Source organism: Amia ocellicauda, chromosome 1, assembly GCF_036373705.1.
Source record: "Amia ocellicauda isolate fAmiCal2 chromosome 1, fAmiCal2.hap1, whole genome shotgun sequence".
NCBI classification, from domain to species: Eukaryota; Metazoa; Chordata; class Actinopteri; order Amiiformes; family Amiidae; genus Amia; species Amia ocellicauda.
Genome location: NC_089850.1, coordinates 8,740,503 through 8,757,782, shown reverse-complemented (window position 1 = coordinate 8,757,782; position 17,280 = coordinate 8,740,503). Strand labels below are relative to the sequence as shown.

The 17,280-nt window shown below is 38.9% G+C and overlaps 1 protein-coding gene across 7 annotated transcripts in view; it reads left to right on the top strand.

The window, feature by feature from the left end:
- Window positions 1-17,280, top strand: part of LOC136759823 (myelin transcription factor 1-like protein) — a 138,661-nt gene that overhangs the window by 73,383 nt on the left and 47,998 nt on the right. For all 7 annotated transcript variants that reach the window (XM_066715264.1, XM_066715180.1, XM_066715342.1 and 4 more), the window contains exons 5-6: window positions 2,690-3,117; window positions 7,763-8,806. In XM_066715264.1, coding sequence (XP_066571361.1) covers window positions 2,690-3,117; window positions 7,763-8,806 — 1,472 coding nt within the window. The remainder of the gene's footprint in view (window positions 1-2,689; window positions 3,118-7,762; window positions 8,807-17,280) is intronic.

Here is a 17,280-nt window from a genome sequence, read left to right as displayed (position 1 = left end):
TGCGAGACATGCAGTTGAGCCACCGACAGACTGTGAAGATAAGGCTGGTTTGCTTCCAAAACACGTCCGTTGTTTTATTTTTATGTTATTTATTTATATATAATTTAGATAGGTGAGATGAGTCCTGGAGATGTAAGATAATCTTCTCAGCAGATTGTTTGTTCTGTAAGATGTGGGTATTAATATGGCTTAGGGTACCTTGATCAATAGCCTTCTGAATACGCAGATTATCATGATGAAAATTTCCTCCTTGTTGGCAAAGTGTTCCAGTGAATGTTCTTCAGTACTAGCAGCCCAGACATACTGCGATTCATTATATTTCAGTCTACTTCTACTGTGTGTGACCCTGGAATGTTCACTTCTCATTGACTCTGATCTCCTCTCTCACGGTGCAGCACCGTGCACACAATACTGCCAGAACACAGAGAGAAATCATCCTGGTGAATATATCAACAATCAAATCACAAAAAGCTTTACTGACTTTATTGACTAAACAAATGTATGCTGCATATATATGAGGACACACACATATATATATACACTCACCTAAAGGATTATTAGGAACACCTGTTCAATTTCTCATTAATGCAATTATCTAACCAACCAATCACATGGCAGTTGCTTCAATGCATTTAGGGGTGTGGTCCTGGTCAAGACAATCTCCTGAACTCCAAACTGAATGTCTGAATGGGAAAGAAAGGTGATTTAAGCAATTTTGAGCGTGGCATGGTTGTTGGTGCCAGATGGGCCGGTCTGAGTATTTCACAATCTGCTCAGTTACTGGGATTTTCACGCACAACCATTTCTAGGGTTTACAAAGAATGGTGTGAAAAGGGAAAAACATCCAGTATGCGGCAGTCCTGTGGGCGAAAATGCCTTGTTGATGCTAGAGGTCAGAGGAGAATGGGCCGACTGATTCAAGCTGATAGAAGAGCAACTTTGACTGAAATAACCACTCGTTACAACCGAGGTATGCAGCAAAGCATTTGTGAAGCCACAACACGTACAACCTTGAGGCGGATGGGCTACAACAGCAGAAGACCCCACCGGGTACCACTCATCTCCACTACTAATAGGAAAAAGAGGCTACAATTTGCACAAGCTCACCAAAATTGGACAGTTGAAGACTGGAAAAATATTGCCTGGTCTGATGAGTCTCGATTTCTGTTGAGACATTCAGATGGTAGAGTCAGAATTTGGCGTAAACAGAATGAGAACATGGATCCATCATGCCTTGTTACCACTGTGCAGGCTGGTGGTGGTGGTGTAATGGTGTGGGGGATGTTTTCTTGGCACACTTTAGGCCCCTTAGTGCCAATTGGGCATCGTTTAAATGCCACGGCCTACCTGAGCATTGTTTCTGACCATGTCCATCCCTTTATGACCACCATGTACCCATCCTCTGATGGCTACTTCCAGCAGGATAATGCACCATGTCACAAAGGTCGAATCATTTCAAATTGGTTTCTTGAACATGACAATGAGTTCACTGTACTAAACTGGCCCCCACAGTCACCAGATCTCAACCCAATAGAGCATCTTTGGGATGTGGTGGAACGGGAGCTTCGTGCCCTGGATGTGCATCCCACAAATCTCCATCAACTGCAAGATGCTATCCTATCAATATGGGCCAACATTTCTAAAGAATGCTTTCAGCACCTTGTTGAATCAATGCCACGTAGAATGAAGGCAGTTCTGAAGGCGAAAGGGGGTCAAACACAGTATTAGTATGGTGTTCCTAATAATCCTTTAGGTGAGTGTATATTTATATGTGTGTGTGTATGTGCGTGTTTTAATAACATTCAGTTTTTATTCATTCAATTTTAATAAACAATGTTTATTTAACTTTATGTATCAGTTATATTTTTAGAATTCTGATACAGCCTACTTAAAACCAGTTAAGAGTTCCATTTAATAAACCATGGTTTGCCATGCCATTGTTTTCAATGATAATTTTTTCAAAACAAGCAAAACTCAGAGCAAAACTTTTTATTACAATTTGTATTCAAATAGAAATAAAACTGATGCTTCCATAACATTTGAGCTCTGAATATGTCATATTAGTATTTATAATAATTACAATAAATAAATAATAAGAATAATACATTTTAAAATGATAATATAAATAAATATATTAATAATAATTGAAATATATACTTACGCTAACCTTACTGTTTAGAGTTGCAGATGCTGGTATCGTTTGCATTTTCTTAGTGTGCCATTTTCTTTGATTTTAATCCTTTTTGCTTTGCAGTACTAAGAAAGTGAGTATATTCCCAGCTGCAAATAAGCACTTTCTGTTCAAATAAATTACCTTAAATTCACATTAAAACTACACATAATTGTACATGTAGCTACACAGCAATTAAAATGCAATTAAACGGTAGCTAATTATTATAGTATAATTAAAGGTCTTTGGTTAAATAAACTTTAATTTTACTTTCAACATAATAGTTACAAATTAAGCAGTATTGATGCTTAATTATTTAGATATTACTGTTACAACTGAGTTACAAGTACCTGAGCAGATTAAGTCTTGCTCGGTATGTTCTGGAAAAAGTCGCAAAGAGGGTTGGATTTGAAACTGTTATGGGGAGTTCCACTTTGCAATGGGACAGTTTGAAATACAGCACCAGTAACGATCTTAAAGTGAGGTCACTAACCAAACCCCCTTATCTTGTCACCACAGTGTGTACGGCTGTCCATTGGCAAAGAAGAGGAAAACCCAAGACAAACAACCCCAGGAGCCCGCCCCCAAGAGGAAACCTTTCCTAGCAAGGATGGACAACTCCTCGGTGGACGAGTGCTACGAGACAGACGGCACAGAGGAGATGGACGAGAAGGAGGAAGACGAGGAAGACGAGGAGGACGACGAGGAGGAAGAGGAGGAGGAGGAAGAGTACTCTGAGGACAATGAGGAGCCCTGCGAGGAGGAGGAAGGCGAGGCGGAGAGGGGGGAGGGCGAGGAGGGGGAGCAGGAGGAGGAGGAAGGGGTGGAGGAAGAGGAGGATGATGGAGAAGAGGGCGAGGAGGAGGAGGAGGAGGAAGAGGAGGATGAGGATGAGGAGGACGAGGAGGAGGAGGAAGAAGATGATGATGAGCAAGGTCAGGAACACGGTGAGAGAGTGTCTCCATTTTTTTTCCCCACTCATTCTTCTAATGGTAGTTCCAGGAGAAGTTATTATTAACTGGAGCGGTTCTGTCTATGTTTTAATAGCATGCCACATTGCAACCCCGTCCAGCCGTCCACGGCAGGGCCATCATTCCATCATCGCACCTTCAAGAGATTCCTCCCTCCCATTCCTTCCGTGTCTCTTGAATGCCCTTAAAATTTTTCTGCTTTCCTGAAGTATATTTTAGTCACTGAAATTGACCCACAGGTTGTCCTCTGCATCAGGCTGTCTATGTGAGAATGTTTTTTTATCATTTATATTGCTCTCCTCTGTGCAAATGTTCTTAATTTTATTATTATTATTATTATTATTATTATTATTATTATTATTATTATTATTATTATTATTATTATTATGTTCAATTATATACTGATTATCACCACAGAGAATCTCAAAACACTCCAGGTGGGAACTGAACTGTAGCTCTGGGTGAGGTAGTATGCAGCAGCCATTTGACAACAGTATTTCACTAAACTGTAGCTAAGCTGGACGGGTAGCTAATTTAACTGTGCGTAGAACACATTGGAACAGCTTAGCTTGGATTCCAGCCAGGACACCATGCTTAGTTATGTACCCCTACTCTTTCAAATAGCGGCATATGATTTTTAAGTTGTCTTGACCTTTTTAAATTCCTCCACCAAAAGATGGTTCCTACTGTAGAGTGTCCCCATGGAGAACCGGTTTGAAATGTCAGGTCCAGAACTAAGCAGTACAGAGTTAACTGAAGGCCCATTCAAATAATTCCCAGTAGCACCTTGATTTTCATGTCTATTGAACAAACCAAAACTTGCTTTAGGTACTGAGAACTAAGAGACTTTAGGGTGACACAGCTCTTGTTAATTTAATTATGTGAAGAAAACTGTTGCAAGACTGGAATTGGGTATGCCTTGTTTGCCGTTTGATGTTGTGTTGAGATCACCAGATTGCAGATCGGTTTGCTAAGATGCTTAAAATGAATTTAGAAACAAAAATGATCTGAAAATGATCTGAAAAAAAATGTCCACATGATCGATCAGTCATTGCTGAAGAGTCTTCCTCACAAAACGTACAGGAAATGATCTGTAGCCACTTTCACAGTACGTCTTCCGGGGCAAGTCGCCAAGGGGTGGCCCCACTTTGAACCATCCCCAAAATCAAGGCGGCATGCATTCATATTTGCCTCTTGTTAATTTTCACCCCATGGAGAATGATTCTCAAGTAGGGTTGTGTTTGCCCCAGGTTGAAATGAACAATGTGAATGCAGCGACCAAAAATCTCAGGGGTCACCCTACTTTGAAGAGGCCCTTGTCATTTGGAAATGTGAAAAGCCCTTGTAAAAGTTCATCAAGATTAATACAGGTCTTTTCCAATGGCTTTCTGAGCCCATTTTGGTATTAAAGTTCTATGAGGGCAAGGGAATTATGGAAAAACGCCACACACCAAAAAAAAATATGTTTTGGGTTGTGTTGTCCTCTGGGTTCACATTTCGCAAGATGCATACTTATGCAGTGCTAATAATAAAAACAAGAATATTTCAGTCAGACCTGTAAGCAAATGTCCCCGCTCTCACTTATTGTTTATTATGAGCCTGGCTAATAACCTTGCTTTCATTAAAAGTGTTTGAGCATTTTTGCTGTGTCTCTGCTTTTTACACTCTGTCTACTAAGCAGACCATTGGAAAGCCACAGCACACTCACATTAGGACAAGACATTCTAAAGAAGAGGCAGGGCTGCAGACGCTGTTTGTTTTCTAAGATGTACAAACTAAGAGGTGTGTCAGTCTCTTCTTTGCGATTGCTTTATCACTATGCATTCTTGTTGAGATTCCAGCTATTCAGTCCAGCCCTGCACAGCTTGGAAGGGATGTTTCTCTAGGTTTTGTTGGTTCTGTATTATGTGTGCCATCCCAGACAAGCTTCCTGACAGCAGCTTCCTGTCAGATTAACAGTGGAGCCATCTGAGTTTATGAATTTAATTTTGCTTCTGTATGTGCTTCTTCAGTAACACATTATAATAAGGTTACATGACTAGCCGTTAATAAACAGTTTACACACTATGAATAGAGACTGAATAACAATCTATTGCATTTTATTTACATTATTAATGTTGTTATTAACCACTTTCCATATAACCATATTTTAGTCTGTCTGTTATCATGTTAAAAATGTATGTGTGTGTGTGAGTCCAATACCTAGACACCTATATCTCCTTTAAGGAATGATTCTTTCTAGGCACTTGACTTAACTCCTCTGTGGCAAACTAGTGAGAGCGCTTCTGTCACTGGAGAAAATCACTGTTAAATCAGATCGACTATTGGTCACAACAGTGTCAATAACCAATTCAATTACATGTTTATGTGAGTGGCCACTCTCATATTTCACACAGTCTCTCAGGAATATCATAGTAATGCAACACAGTTTTCTAAGCATTTCCACATATGAGGAATGACTATGCCAAGGAAAGCATATGTATAGTGAATATACAGTATATATATATAAACATACTAAATGTTGGGCTAGTCCAAACACAACTTCTACCTACCTGCCAATCACAAAGTATATATCTGTACCCCATTGAGGTGTAATTTATAAATCAAAATGTAATTTTAATATTTTAATATTTTAATGTTCATGCAGCCACAAATGACGTCAATTCATTTTTTATATGGTTCACATCCTTTTGAAATATGCCTGTAATATATACAAGATCATACAAATAAGCTTAAAAGTGCAAGGTCCAATTTGTTAACTATGCTTTTAGGGTCCCCGACTCTTTCTGCATCATCTTTCTAAAGTATATGCTGTGCACATCTGCTTAATTCTGCAGTTTTGTTAGTGTAATTCTGTATATAGATCATAATATATTATGGAACTTCGAGTATTGTACAGTTTCAATGATTTACTTGTACAATGCTTTTTGTGTTGTTGTTTTTTTTAGCTATTATGGAATTAGATCAATATATTTGTGTATGAGAAATGGTTAACTGTGCTAGCTGTTCTCTCTATGTTTAAATAGCATGCCACTTTACAACCCTGTCCAGCCGTCCACAGCAGTGCCATAATCCCTTCATTGCACCTTCAAGAGATTTCTCCCTCCCATTCCTTTTGTGTCTTCTTGAATGCTCATAAAGTTGCTCTGCAATCCTGAGGTATATTTTAGTTACTGAAATACAACCATAGACTGTTCACTGCAAGAGACTTTCTTTATGAGAGTGTGTGTTTTTTGGTCAATCATGTTGTTCTCCACTGTGCAAATTATCATAATTTCTATATTATTGTTGTAGTAGTTTTTGTTAGTAGTAGTATGTATGTATGTTTGTTTGTTTTGTTTTGTCTTTTATAAAGTGTTATGTTAAATAATGTATATTAAAAAGGAGCATTAGCCAAAATCATTTTGAAAATGCTGTCTTCCTATGATGTAAATACATAAGAAGAAACAAACGTGTATGAGTGATGTTCTCCTGTCTGTTCAGAGCTGTTAATAGATAGTTGGAAATTAGCTAAAAAAAGTGTGAGCTTCAAATTACTGAGAAGTGGGGTTCAGTAACCTTTAACAACCTGTCTGTTCAATTTACTGCTGAAAAGATTTTAAAGATTCAGTCAATTGCACTATGAATCTGAGGCATAACCAGTAATAAGAACTGCAGACATTAATTATAGCCAGCAGTTACAAAATGCAGCAGGATGTTGTTTTTTCCCCCCAGATATATCATGCTAAAATAGAGTATTATGTTTTTTGGTTTTCCCAGAAAACCTTGAGCAACGGCAATCATTTAAGCTCATGTGAAGTGTCTTCTTGGAGTGGAGATACTAATTTTCCTATACATCCTTCTGTATTCTAAAGCCATTTGAAATATAGGAGTATCACTTTGAAAAGGCAGGAAATACATCTGCTAGATCGTATGAGATTAAGGACATCCTGTATGCAGAATAATCATGTAGACCTTCTAGTTGCCTTTAAACTCATGTTGATTTTTTGACCATATTTTTTTGACCTACAAAGCTTTACTTGTATGCAATTAACAAACTTCAGCTTTCAGAAACATGTTTTCATGTGATATCACAGACTTCACTCTCTTACTAACAGGTGTTTTGTAATTAAATATTTTTTTGTTGTTGTCCCTAGTATTTGTGAAATACAACTTTTTAAATATTTTTGTCCGATGTATTAGCTCAATACAAATATATCAAACAATTTTAACATTCAGAGTCTTAGCAATTCATAGCTAGACACTTTAAAACACTCATTGGTACAGAAATTACAGGGGGAAAAAACTGTCCATGAAATTCAGCTCATTTGAATGGCCATTGAAGCATTTCTATATAGAAATTATGTTGTCACTGTCATTTCCCTTTATAGTAGCTTCATATTGTTCATTATGGCAATCTCTCTTAACCCTGTCTGTGCTATTTAATACATTTTTTGTCAAGCTTCTGGAGTTCTTTCTTTAGACTTGCATAAGTCAGTACAGACTGTAGAAGCAGACAGGTTCAGTTGAGTCCACACAATGGAAGCATGAACCAAGCATTACTGGTTTTAACATTCACAAAATTTGGATTTTCCTTGGATTGTTTTGTTTGTTTCATAACATCAGTTTTGCTTCTCTACAGAAGACCATCAGAACTACCCCAAATCCAACCAAATGGCAGAGAAAGATGACAACAACAATGACGAATACGACAATTACGATGAGCTGGTGGCCAAGTCTTTGCTGAACCTGGGCAAAATTGCAGAGGACGCCGCCTACCGAGCCATGACTGAGTCCGAAATGAACAGCAACTCCTCCAACAGCATGGAGGAGGAGGACGATGAAGAGAATGACAAGAGTGTCAGGAAAGGTGAGCTCAGCCTGGACGTGGACAGCGATGTGGTGCGGGAAACCGTGGACTCCCTAAAATTGCTGGCACAGGGGCATGGGGTGGTGCTGTCGGACAACCTGAATGGCAGGGGTTATCTGGAAGGGGCAGTGGAAGGTAACAATAACAACAGCTGCAGCCGGAGTGGTGGCACAGGTCACCAGGCCAAGCCCACCAGCAATGGGCAGGTGGAGGAGAGTGACGAGGAGGTGTGCCTCAGCAGTCTGGAGTGTCTGAGGAACCAGTGCTTCGATCTGGCCCGGAAACTGAGCGAGACGCAGCCGGCTGAGAAAAACCAGCAGCAACTGCAGCTGCAACAACAGCAGCAGCAGCAGCAGCAGCAGCAGCATCAGCAGCATCAGCAGCAACAGCAACATCCTGCGTACGCTGACTGCCAGCACAACATCGACGATGACAGGTCAGGGAGGACGCTGGAGCGCAACTACTCGGACATGGTCAACCTGATGAAAATAGAGGAGCAGCTGAGTCCCAGGTCCAAGACGTTCTCCAGTTGCGCCCAGGAGGACGGTTGCCACGACAGGGATGAGGACACGGCCTCCGTGACCTCCGACCGCTCCGAGGAGGTTTTTGACATGACCAAGGGAAACCTGTCGTTGCTGGAAAAGGCAATTGCCCTTGAGTCTGAGAGAGCGAAAGCCATGAGGGACAAAATGGCTATGGACGCAGCCAGGAGGGACAATATGAGAATGCACGACGAGCACAGTCCCAGGCAACACTGTGGGGAGGAGAGGAAAGCCAGACTCCACGATGGCATGAAGAAGCCATACTACCCTAAAGGTAATATTTCCGGCTTCTCCGTGTAAAAAATAAGGCTCAATAAATGAATATCAGCTTTTCGGTGGTCTGTCTGTTTAATGGCTGCCCACTGAAGATTTGAAAAAGTAATGCATTTTACAAAAGGTGTCTTTTCTTAGCATTTTTACTGAATTACTGTATATGTTATTTTTTCTATGTGAGTTGGTGATGGATATTGTAAAAAGAAAAAAGAAAATTATCTATACTGCCCAACAAATAGCTTCTGAAAGGCAGAAAATAAGATGTGGGGAAGTACTTCAGGGTTACACAGACTTTGAACTTTTCTTTAGCCTAATGACATAATGACATAAGGCCTATCATTGCACATTTCCCTCCGATTGTTCAAAACATCCTGTTGAATGTTGCACTTGCTGTTTTAGTTATAAAACAAGAGAAAAATTGAGAATCACCACCAGGATTAGATTGCTGTACATTTGCTTTTGTAGGTTAAACACATTTTTATTGTCATTCAAGAACAGGCATGCCAAAGTAACATGAGTTAAATTAAAGAGAAATTAAAAGGAAATAAAAATATAAAAAATAAAATAAAAACACTGAAGTAAAACCACAGCTTACAACAATGAATTAAATAAAAGGGCATCCCCCTCTCAAACATCAATAACCACCCTATAACACTGTGTTTTAGTAAATGGCAAAATCTTAATTACATCTTAATTTCCTTTTTCGATCCCTCTAAACACTACAGAATAATAAATAATAAGCCTTGATTTTGCTGTTTCATGCTCGTTTTTTTATAATAAAATTGATGTTCAGTTTATCCTGGTTCTTGGTTCTGCACCTCCTAGTTAGAATTGGATCCCCACTCTGAAACAGAGAACCCTGCAATGACCCCAGGACAAGCTTTTTGAACCAATTTGAAAATTCAAATCTCAGTTGCGGCAGCAGCAGCTTATGTTGTTAAAATAGGCCAGCATATCAACATCAGAGGCTTGGCTTGTCAGCCATAAGTAATGGCAATCTGCACGGCCATTTAGAATAGAAAATTTCATAGTAAGGAGAGTCCTTGCTGTAGTAACTATTTTTAAACACAGAATAGAATACAAAATATAATTGTAGCACAGGAATTGCAATTATGTTTGAAAATAGAAAATAAATATCCTTTAAAGAATGTCAGTATAGGATATTCAGCAAACTAAAGGAAGGATTTAATGTTTATGGGGACTTTTTTCTAGGGGCCGGATTAAATCTAAACGTTGACCCACCCACTAAAAGCAAACTACAAACCTGTACATCATAGCGGTTACATTTCTGATTAGGAGAGAGTGTCATCTTACTAAAAATGCAGCTGCAACTGAGTACAGTTCTGTATGTTTTCTATTAGCGGGTGGGTCAAAGTTTTGATTTAATCCGGCCCTAGGTCTAAATCATAACATTGTCAAAAGGGTATGCAAAAGTCTAAATGTTGTATTGGGTACTTTTAATTATTGGGCAAAATTGTATTTTTCTTATGAACACACATGTGTTTTATATAAACATTTAGAATGATTATGGAAAGTCCCTAAAAAAAGTCTGAAATAGCAGTGGGTCTCCCATTGACAATGCAGGAGATTGAGTCTGTTTAAATTTATTCTACCTTTTCTTAAGATTAGTCATAGTCTCTATCAGGTATACTTTAGACTTGACTCAGAGAGTGGGTCTGTGGAAGTCATTCTCATATTCCTGTCACCTGAAACGGTCAAAAGTTTCAGACATGTTCGGGTATTCCCTGTACAACATTTTCCTTGACGTGGCAGGGACTGTAATAAAAACAAAACACATTCAGACTAAGAAAATCTACTCTGGTCTGTCCCATTGTTAACCCTTCTGCTTTAAAGACTTTCCACGCAGATTTTCTCTGAAAGAAATACAATGAATGAGCTCATGAATTCCTACTAGCCCAAAATATTTCATTGTCAGAAAACAACAGCTAGACATTTCTGATTATTTTCTGAAAACTATCATGTTTGTAATGTAAACACTTTTCTGAATACATATTGGAATGTACTACATATTTGCAAACTGATTTTTAGATTCCTATACAGCCTACTACTGTGTCTGTGTAAGTGACCTTTTTGTAATTTTAAAGAAAAAACAATCATTGTAGATCACCATCATACCTTAACTGGCCATTTGGGTAAACAGGGAAAATGTGCTTTACAGAAAAACAATATTTGGATTTACGGTTCTCAATATGTTTTTTTTTTTAACTTACTGTCATGAAAACATACAGATACAAGCATCTAGGTCGACTACACTGACCTACAGCTGCTGGATAGGATATTAAATCAATATGTAGCTGATCGCTGGAACAGTGATTTTTAAAATTTCTAATAACAAATACCCAGCTTGCTTTTCAGTTTTATGTGCTTTGGTAAAACATCTATTGTTAGCCTAAGATTTGATCTAAGAGGTGACTTTTAAAAAAGTAAATCCTTTGGGAGAATTACATTGAACATTGGAACATTGTCTTGTTAAGTACATGATTAAAATCAGTGCAACATCAATATACCTCACAAAAAGAAAATAAATACCTAAACATCATAAATATATTACGATATATATTTCATTGGATGCTCATATGAAGACAGAGTATTTCCCAGTCACATTAATATTACAGGCATTTGCACAGTGGGAAGCCTCTGTACTGTTTTTCTAATTTTCTAATAGTGATCGATGTGTTGTGCTGCTATCATGGTAAAATCTCTTTTCCTTATTGAAATAAAGGAAAGCCGGGCTATCAAAGAGATAACCATTGATACTCATCGCCAAAGAGCAATCATATGTGCAGAGTATGTGTAACAGATTGACTGGGGTGGGTGGCATCATGATTTATAAAATTATCATGGCATGACAGTTATGGATGAAGACCCTCCTGCCTAAAAACGAAAGATGCCGGATAGAAATTGAACAGTATCAGAATGACCGATAACGATAGACAGGGCCACTGACTGCACATTAATTATCCTAAGATGGTAAGGTAATGGAAACCATTTGCTATGCAAGGCATGGTCTGTCCTGGTCCACAATCAATATCTATTGCTTTCTAATATGCATTCCACTTCACTGGTTTCCTTCTGCTGTGAAGCTGCAGTGAAGGTGCTGCTGTGTACCAGAATATGAAATTTAAATCACCAAATGAGCCATTCAGATAAGGAGGCAGCAGTACACCCGTAAGAATGCAGTAATATGTTTGTGGATTTTAACATATCCATTGCCAATATTAACCCACTGTAGGGATTAAAGTAAACTAATTGAGATTTAGAAACTAATTTTGTATTTATCTATTTATTTCCAAATTATATAGGTATATGTGTGTAGGTTAATCATATATCAGGTAACAATAACTACTGAAAAATAAGCATCTCATCAATGATAAAAGGAATAATAGATCTAGTTATTATTAATAATAATGTAATAATTTTTTAATATAGTTTTTTTATTAGGAGAAGCCCTTACCCAGGCATACTAATTTTAGTTAACACAATTCACTTTTCATTGGAACACATTCACAACTACACTCATCATTTAGAGATAGCTGTCAATATCATATTTCACTCAAATACGAGATTTCTGCATGATCTCGGATTAATATAATCATAAACAAATGCATAAAGCTATGGTGATCAGACAATCATAATTTGACCATGAATACAAGAAGTAAGGATATCATCGCAGTATCATACATGTGAGGTAACTGACTGGTTTGAAGAATTACATTAACTCAAACAGCATGTCTCATGAATTGGTTTGCTACTAGAAATAAAACTGAAGGGTAAATGTGCCTTTTTGACAATTGCTACGTAAAAGCTATACAATCTATGTCTAAATCATTTCCTAATTCTGTGAAGGTTATTTTTGTAATTTTTTTAGTGCTATGATTGCTGCGTCCACATTTCGGAAATAATTTGGTTTAATGGATTGTAAATTCCAAATACAGGGGGTCCTCAAAAATTGTTGGGGATACGTTCTTGAAGATCGAGATGAATTGCAAAACAACTAATTAAAATTAAAATTGGAAATTAATATCCATAAGAAATAATGGGAATAGCCCTAGTTGCGTTCCAACACCCCAAAATAAAAATTAAAATGTACCAATCCAAATGTCTTTCAAATACCATAAACCATTCTTATAATTCCTTTCAACGATAATTTTACCTGAAAATGAATGAACCTAACATAGTATTGTACTATTTTTTTAACACTAACACTAACACTTTTTAATTAGCCCATCTCCAAAGCATTTCACATTATGTAAAATCAAGACATTCAAATTATTGTATTTTGTACTGTTATTAAATTAGAGAGAAATAATTATTTATAAAATTGATAATTGAATTTGAGAGAGAGAGAGAGAGAGAGAGAGAGAGAGAGAGAGTAGAAAAAAATGCAAAACGTTTACTAGCCACACATGATGACTGCTTACAGGCTGAGAACACATGACTTTGTGGGATGAAGGGAGTGTGAGTCTGTATTCGAAATCGCATATTACCCTACTACAGTAGGGAAAACAGTATTTGATCCCCTGCTGATCTTGTACATTTGACCACTGACAAAGAAATTATCAGTCTATAATTTTAATGGTAGGTGTATTTTAACAGTGAGAGACAGAATAACAACAAAAAAATCCAGAAAAACGCATTTCAAAAAAGGTATAAATTGATTTGCATGTTAATGAGGGAAATAAGTATTTGATCCCCTATCAATCAGCAAGATTTCTGGCTCCCAGGTGTCTTTTATACAGGTAATGAGCTGAGATTAGGAGCACTCTCTTAAAGGGAGTGCTCCTAATCTCAGCTCGTTACCTGTATAAAAGACACCTGTCCACAGAAGCAATCAATCAATCAGATTCCAAACTCTCCACCATGGCCAAGACCAAAGAGCTGTCCAAGGATGTCAGGGACAAGATTGTAGACCTACACAAGGCTGGAATGGGCTACAAGACCATCGCCAAGCAGCTTGGTGAGAAGGTGACAACAGTTGGTGTGATTATTCGCAAATGGAAGAAACACAAAATAACTGTCAGTCTCCCTCGGTCTGGGGCTCCATGCAAGATCTCACCTCGTGGAGTTTCAAAGATCATGAGAACGGTGAGGAATCAGCCCAGAACTACACGGGAGGATCTTGTTAATGATCTCAAGGCAGCTGGGACCATAGTCACCAAGAAAACAATTGGTAACACACTACGCCGTGAAGGACTGAAATCCTGCAGCGCCCGCAAGGTCCCCCTGCTCAAGAAAGCACATGTACAGGCCCGTCTGAAGTTTGCCAATGAACATCTGAATGATTCAGAGGAGAACTGGGTGAAAGTGTTGTGGTCAGATGAGACCAAAATCAAGCTCTTTGGCATCAACTCAACTCGCCGTGTTTGGAGGAGGAGGAATGACCCCAAGAACACCATCCCCACCGTCAAACATGGAGGTGGAAACATTATGCTTTGGGGGTGTTTCTCTGATAAGGGGACAGGACAACTGCACCGCATCAAAGGGACGATGGACGGGGCCATGTACCGTCAAATCTTGGGTGAGAACCTCCTTCCCTCAGCCAGGGCATTGAAAATGGGTCGTGGATGGTATTCCAGCATGACAATGATCCAAAACACACAGCCAAGGCAACAAAGGAGTGGCTCAAGAAGAAGCACATTAAGGTCCTGGAGTGGCCTAGCCAGTCTCCAGACCTTAATCCCATAGAAAATCTGTGGAGGGAGCTGAAGGTTCGAGTTGCCAAACGTCAGCCTCGAAACCTTAATGACTTGGAAAGGATCTGCAAAGAGGAGGGGGACAAAATCCCTCCTGAGATGTGTGCAAACCTGGTGGCCAACTACAAGAAACGTCTGACCTCTGTGATTGCCAACAAGGGTTTTGCCACCAAGTACTAAGTCGAAGGGGTCAAATACTTATTTCCCTCATTAACATGCAAATCAATTTATAACTGTTAAAATATACCTACCATTAAAATTATAGACTGATCATTTCTTTGTCAGTGGGCAAACGTACAAAATCAGCAGGGGATCAAATACTTTTTCCCTCACTGTACATACTGCACGTTACATACTGATTTTCTAGTAAATAGTACAGTATGTAGTATGAAAATGAATGATTCAGTGTACTAAATATGTCATGTGACCTCACGTGACAGACCATACTACAAATTCATATACTACGTCTAATATGCATACTGCATTCTACTAAATTGTTGGTATGTACTACGTGAAGTATGGGTAGTATGCATTTTCGAATACGCCTGAGTCTAGCAACAGTTACAATATTAAGATTAAGTGTAAAATACTTATTTTGTACCTTCACAGTATCCGTAGTTGGGGAAAGTAATAAGAATGGAAAAGACAAAGTAGGAGGAGTTCAAAGATGGAGAAGTAGTGAGGGGCAGCTCCGGTTTCTGTTTTATTATTTTGATACTGTAATCACATGAGTTTATAACATCTGCTGACCACTATCCTGGGCCGATACTTAGACTTTGTAGCGCCGATGTCAAAAGCTGACGATGACTCTGTGAGGACAGTTGACGAGAAATTACTTCCTATATTCATTAGCGATGACTCTGCAGAACAATGAGCAATGAGTTACCCCTGTAACTTAAGGGATTTAATGGAAAAATATTTTGAATAAGGCCCAATTCAATGTTTAAGTATTTATTTAAAAAATTAAACATTCAACTTTAAAGCTATTTCTGTATATTCAGAATTTGAACAATGTCCAACTGGAAATAAAAACAAAACTGGGGTAAAATCCCTGCAAGAATATTGCTTTTGAAAAAAGTCACCTGGGATTCATGACACTTTACATTAATCAACATTCAAGACTTGCTTTCTGTTAGTCTAATTCAGTCTAGTGCATTTATATGCACTACACCGATCTATATGCATTTACACCGATCAGCCATAACATTATGACCACCTGCCTAATATTGTGTACGTCCCCCTTTTGCTGCCAAAACAGCCCTGACCTGTCGGGGCATGGACTCCACTAGACCTCTGAAGGTGTGCTGTGGTATCTGGCACCAAGACGTTAGCAGCAGATCCTTTAAGTCCTGTAAATTGCGAGGTGGGGACTCCATGGATCGGACTTGTTTGTCCAGCACATCCCACAGATGCTCAATTGGATTGAGATCTGGGGAATTTGGATGCCAGGCCAACACCTTGAACTCGTGATTCATCAGACCAGGCCACCTTCTTCCATTGCTCCGTGGTCCAGTTCTGATGCTCACGTGCACATTGTAGGCGCTTTCGGCAGTGGACAGGGGTCAGCATGGGCACCCTGACTGGTCTGCGGCTACGCAGCCCCATACGCAACAAACTGTGATGCACTGTGTGTTCTGACACCTTTCTATCAGAACCAGCATGAACTTTTTCAGCAATTTGAACTACAGTAGCTCGTCTGTTGGATCGGACCACACGGGCCAGCCTTCGCTCCCCACGTCTATCAATGAGCCTTGGCCGCCCATGACCCTGTCGCCGGTTCACCGCTTTTCCTTCCTTGGACCACTTTTGATAGGTACTGACCACTGCAGACCGGGAACACCCCACAAGAGCTGCAGTTTTGGAGATGCTCTGATCGTCGTCTAGCCATCACAATCTGGCCCTTGTCAAAGTCGCTCAGATCCTTACGCTTGCCCGTTTTTCCTGCTTCTAACACATCAACTTTGAGGACAAAGTGTTCACTTGCTGTTTAATATATCCCACCCACTGACAGGTGCCATGATAACGAGATGATCAGTGTTATTCACTTTACCTGTCAGTGGTCATAATGTTATGGCTGATCAGTGTATAAACTATCTGAAATAACCGAAACAGATGTATAATAAATAGAACGTATAAATCATTACAGTCATTTCTTAGCGGACATAACAGTAACGTAACAGGAAAAGGGAGAGGAAGCAGCTACAACGGTTGTGTGATTGCAGTTGTGTGGAGGGGGGTTGGAGAAGTGCGGGTACTTAACACTGAGCATAAACTGTTCCTGATCTCACTAAGTCTTGGGGTATAATTTGAAGAGTTCCCAGGTATTTGTATATTAAGTTCCCTGATTAGAAAATCTAATTGTCTTAAGTGCTGCAAAAGCAGTAACGATATTACTTCTGATTGTAACATAATTTTAGTGTAATGATTCAAATGAAGAATTAAACAATTCATGTAGTATCAAAATGAATAATGGCAAAACTTCTCGAAAGAGATGTTGGTACTTGCACACACTCTTGTCTTCTTTGGCTTGTTGGAATGTTTCGTCAGCTGTCGTTTGGGTGATTCTTGCGTGTACCAGTGACTGCGTCAGTGTGCTTGTCAATGTGCCCGTAGACCTGATAAAAACTATGACATTTGCTGATTTTGCAACTATTGGCCTGAAGGATCCAAAATATACCATGATTAAGCATTGTTGCTCAACTAGGTACTTTCATAGATATCATTAATTTGCTTTTCTTTACATTTACAAAGAAGGATAATT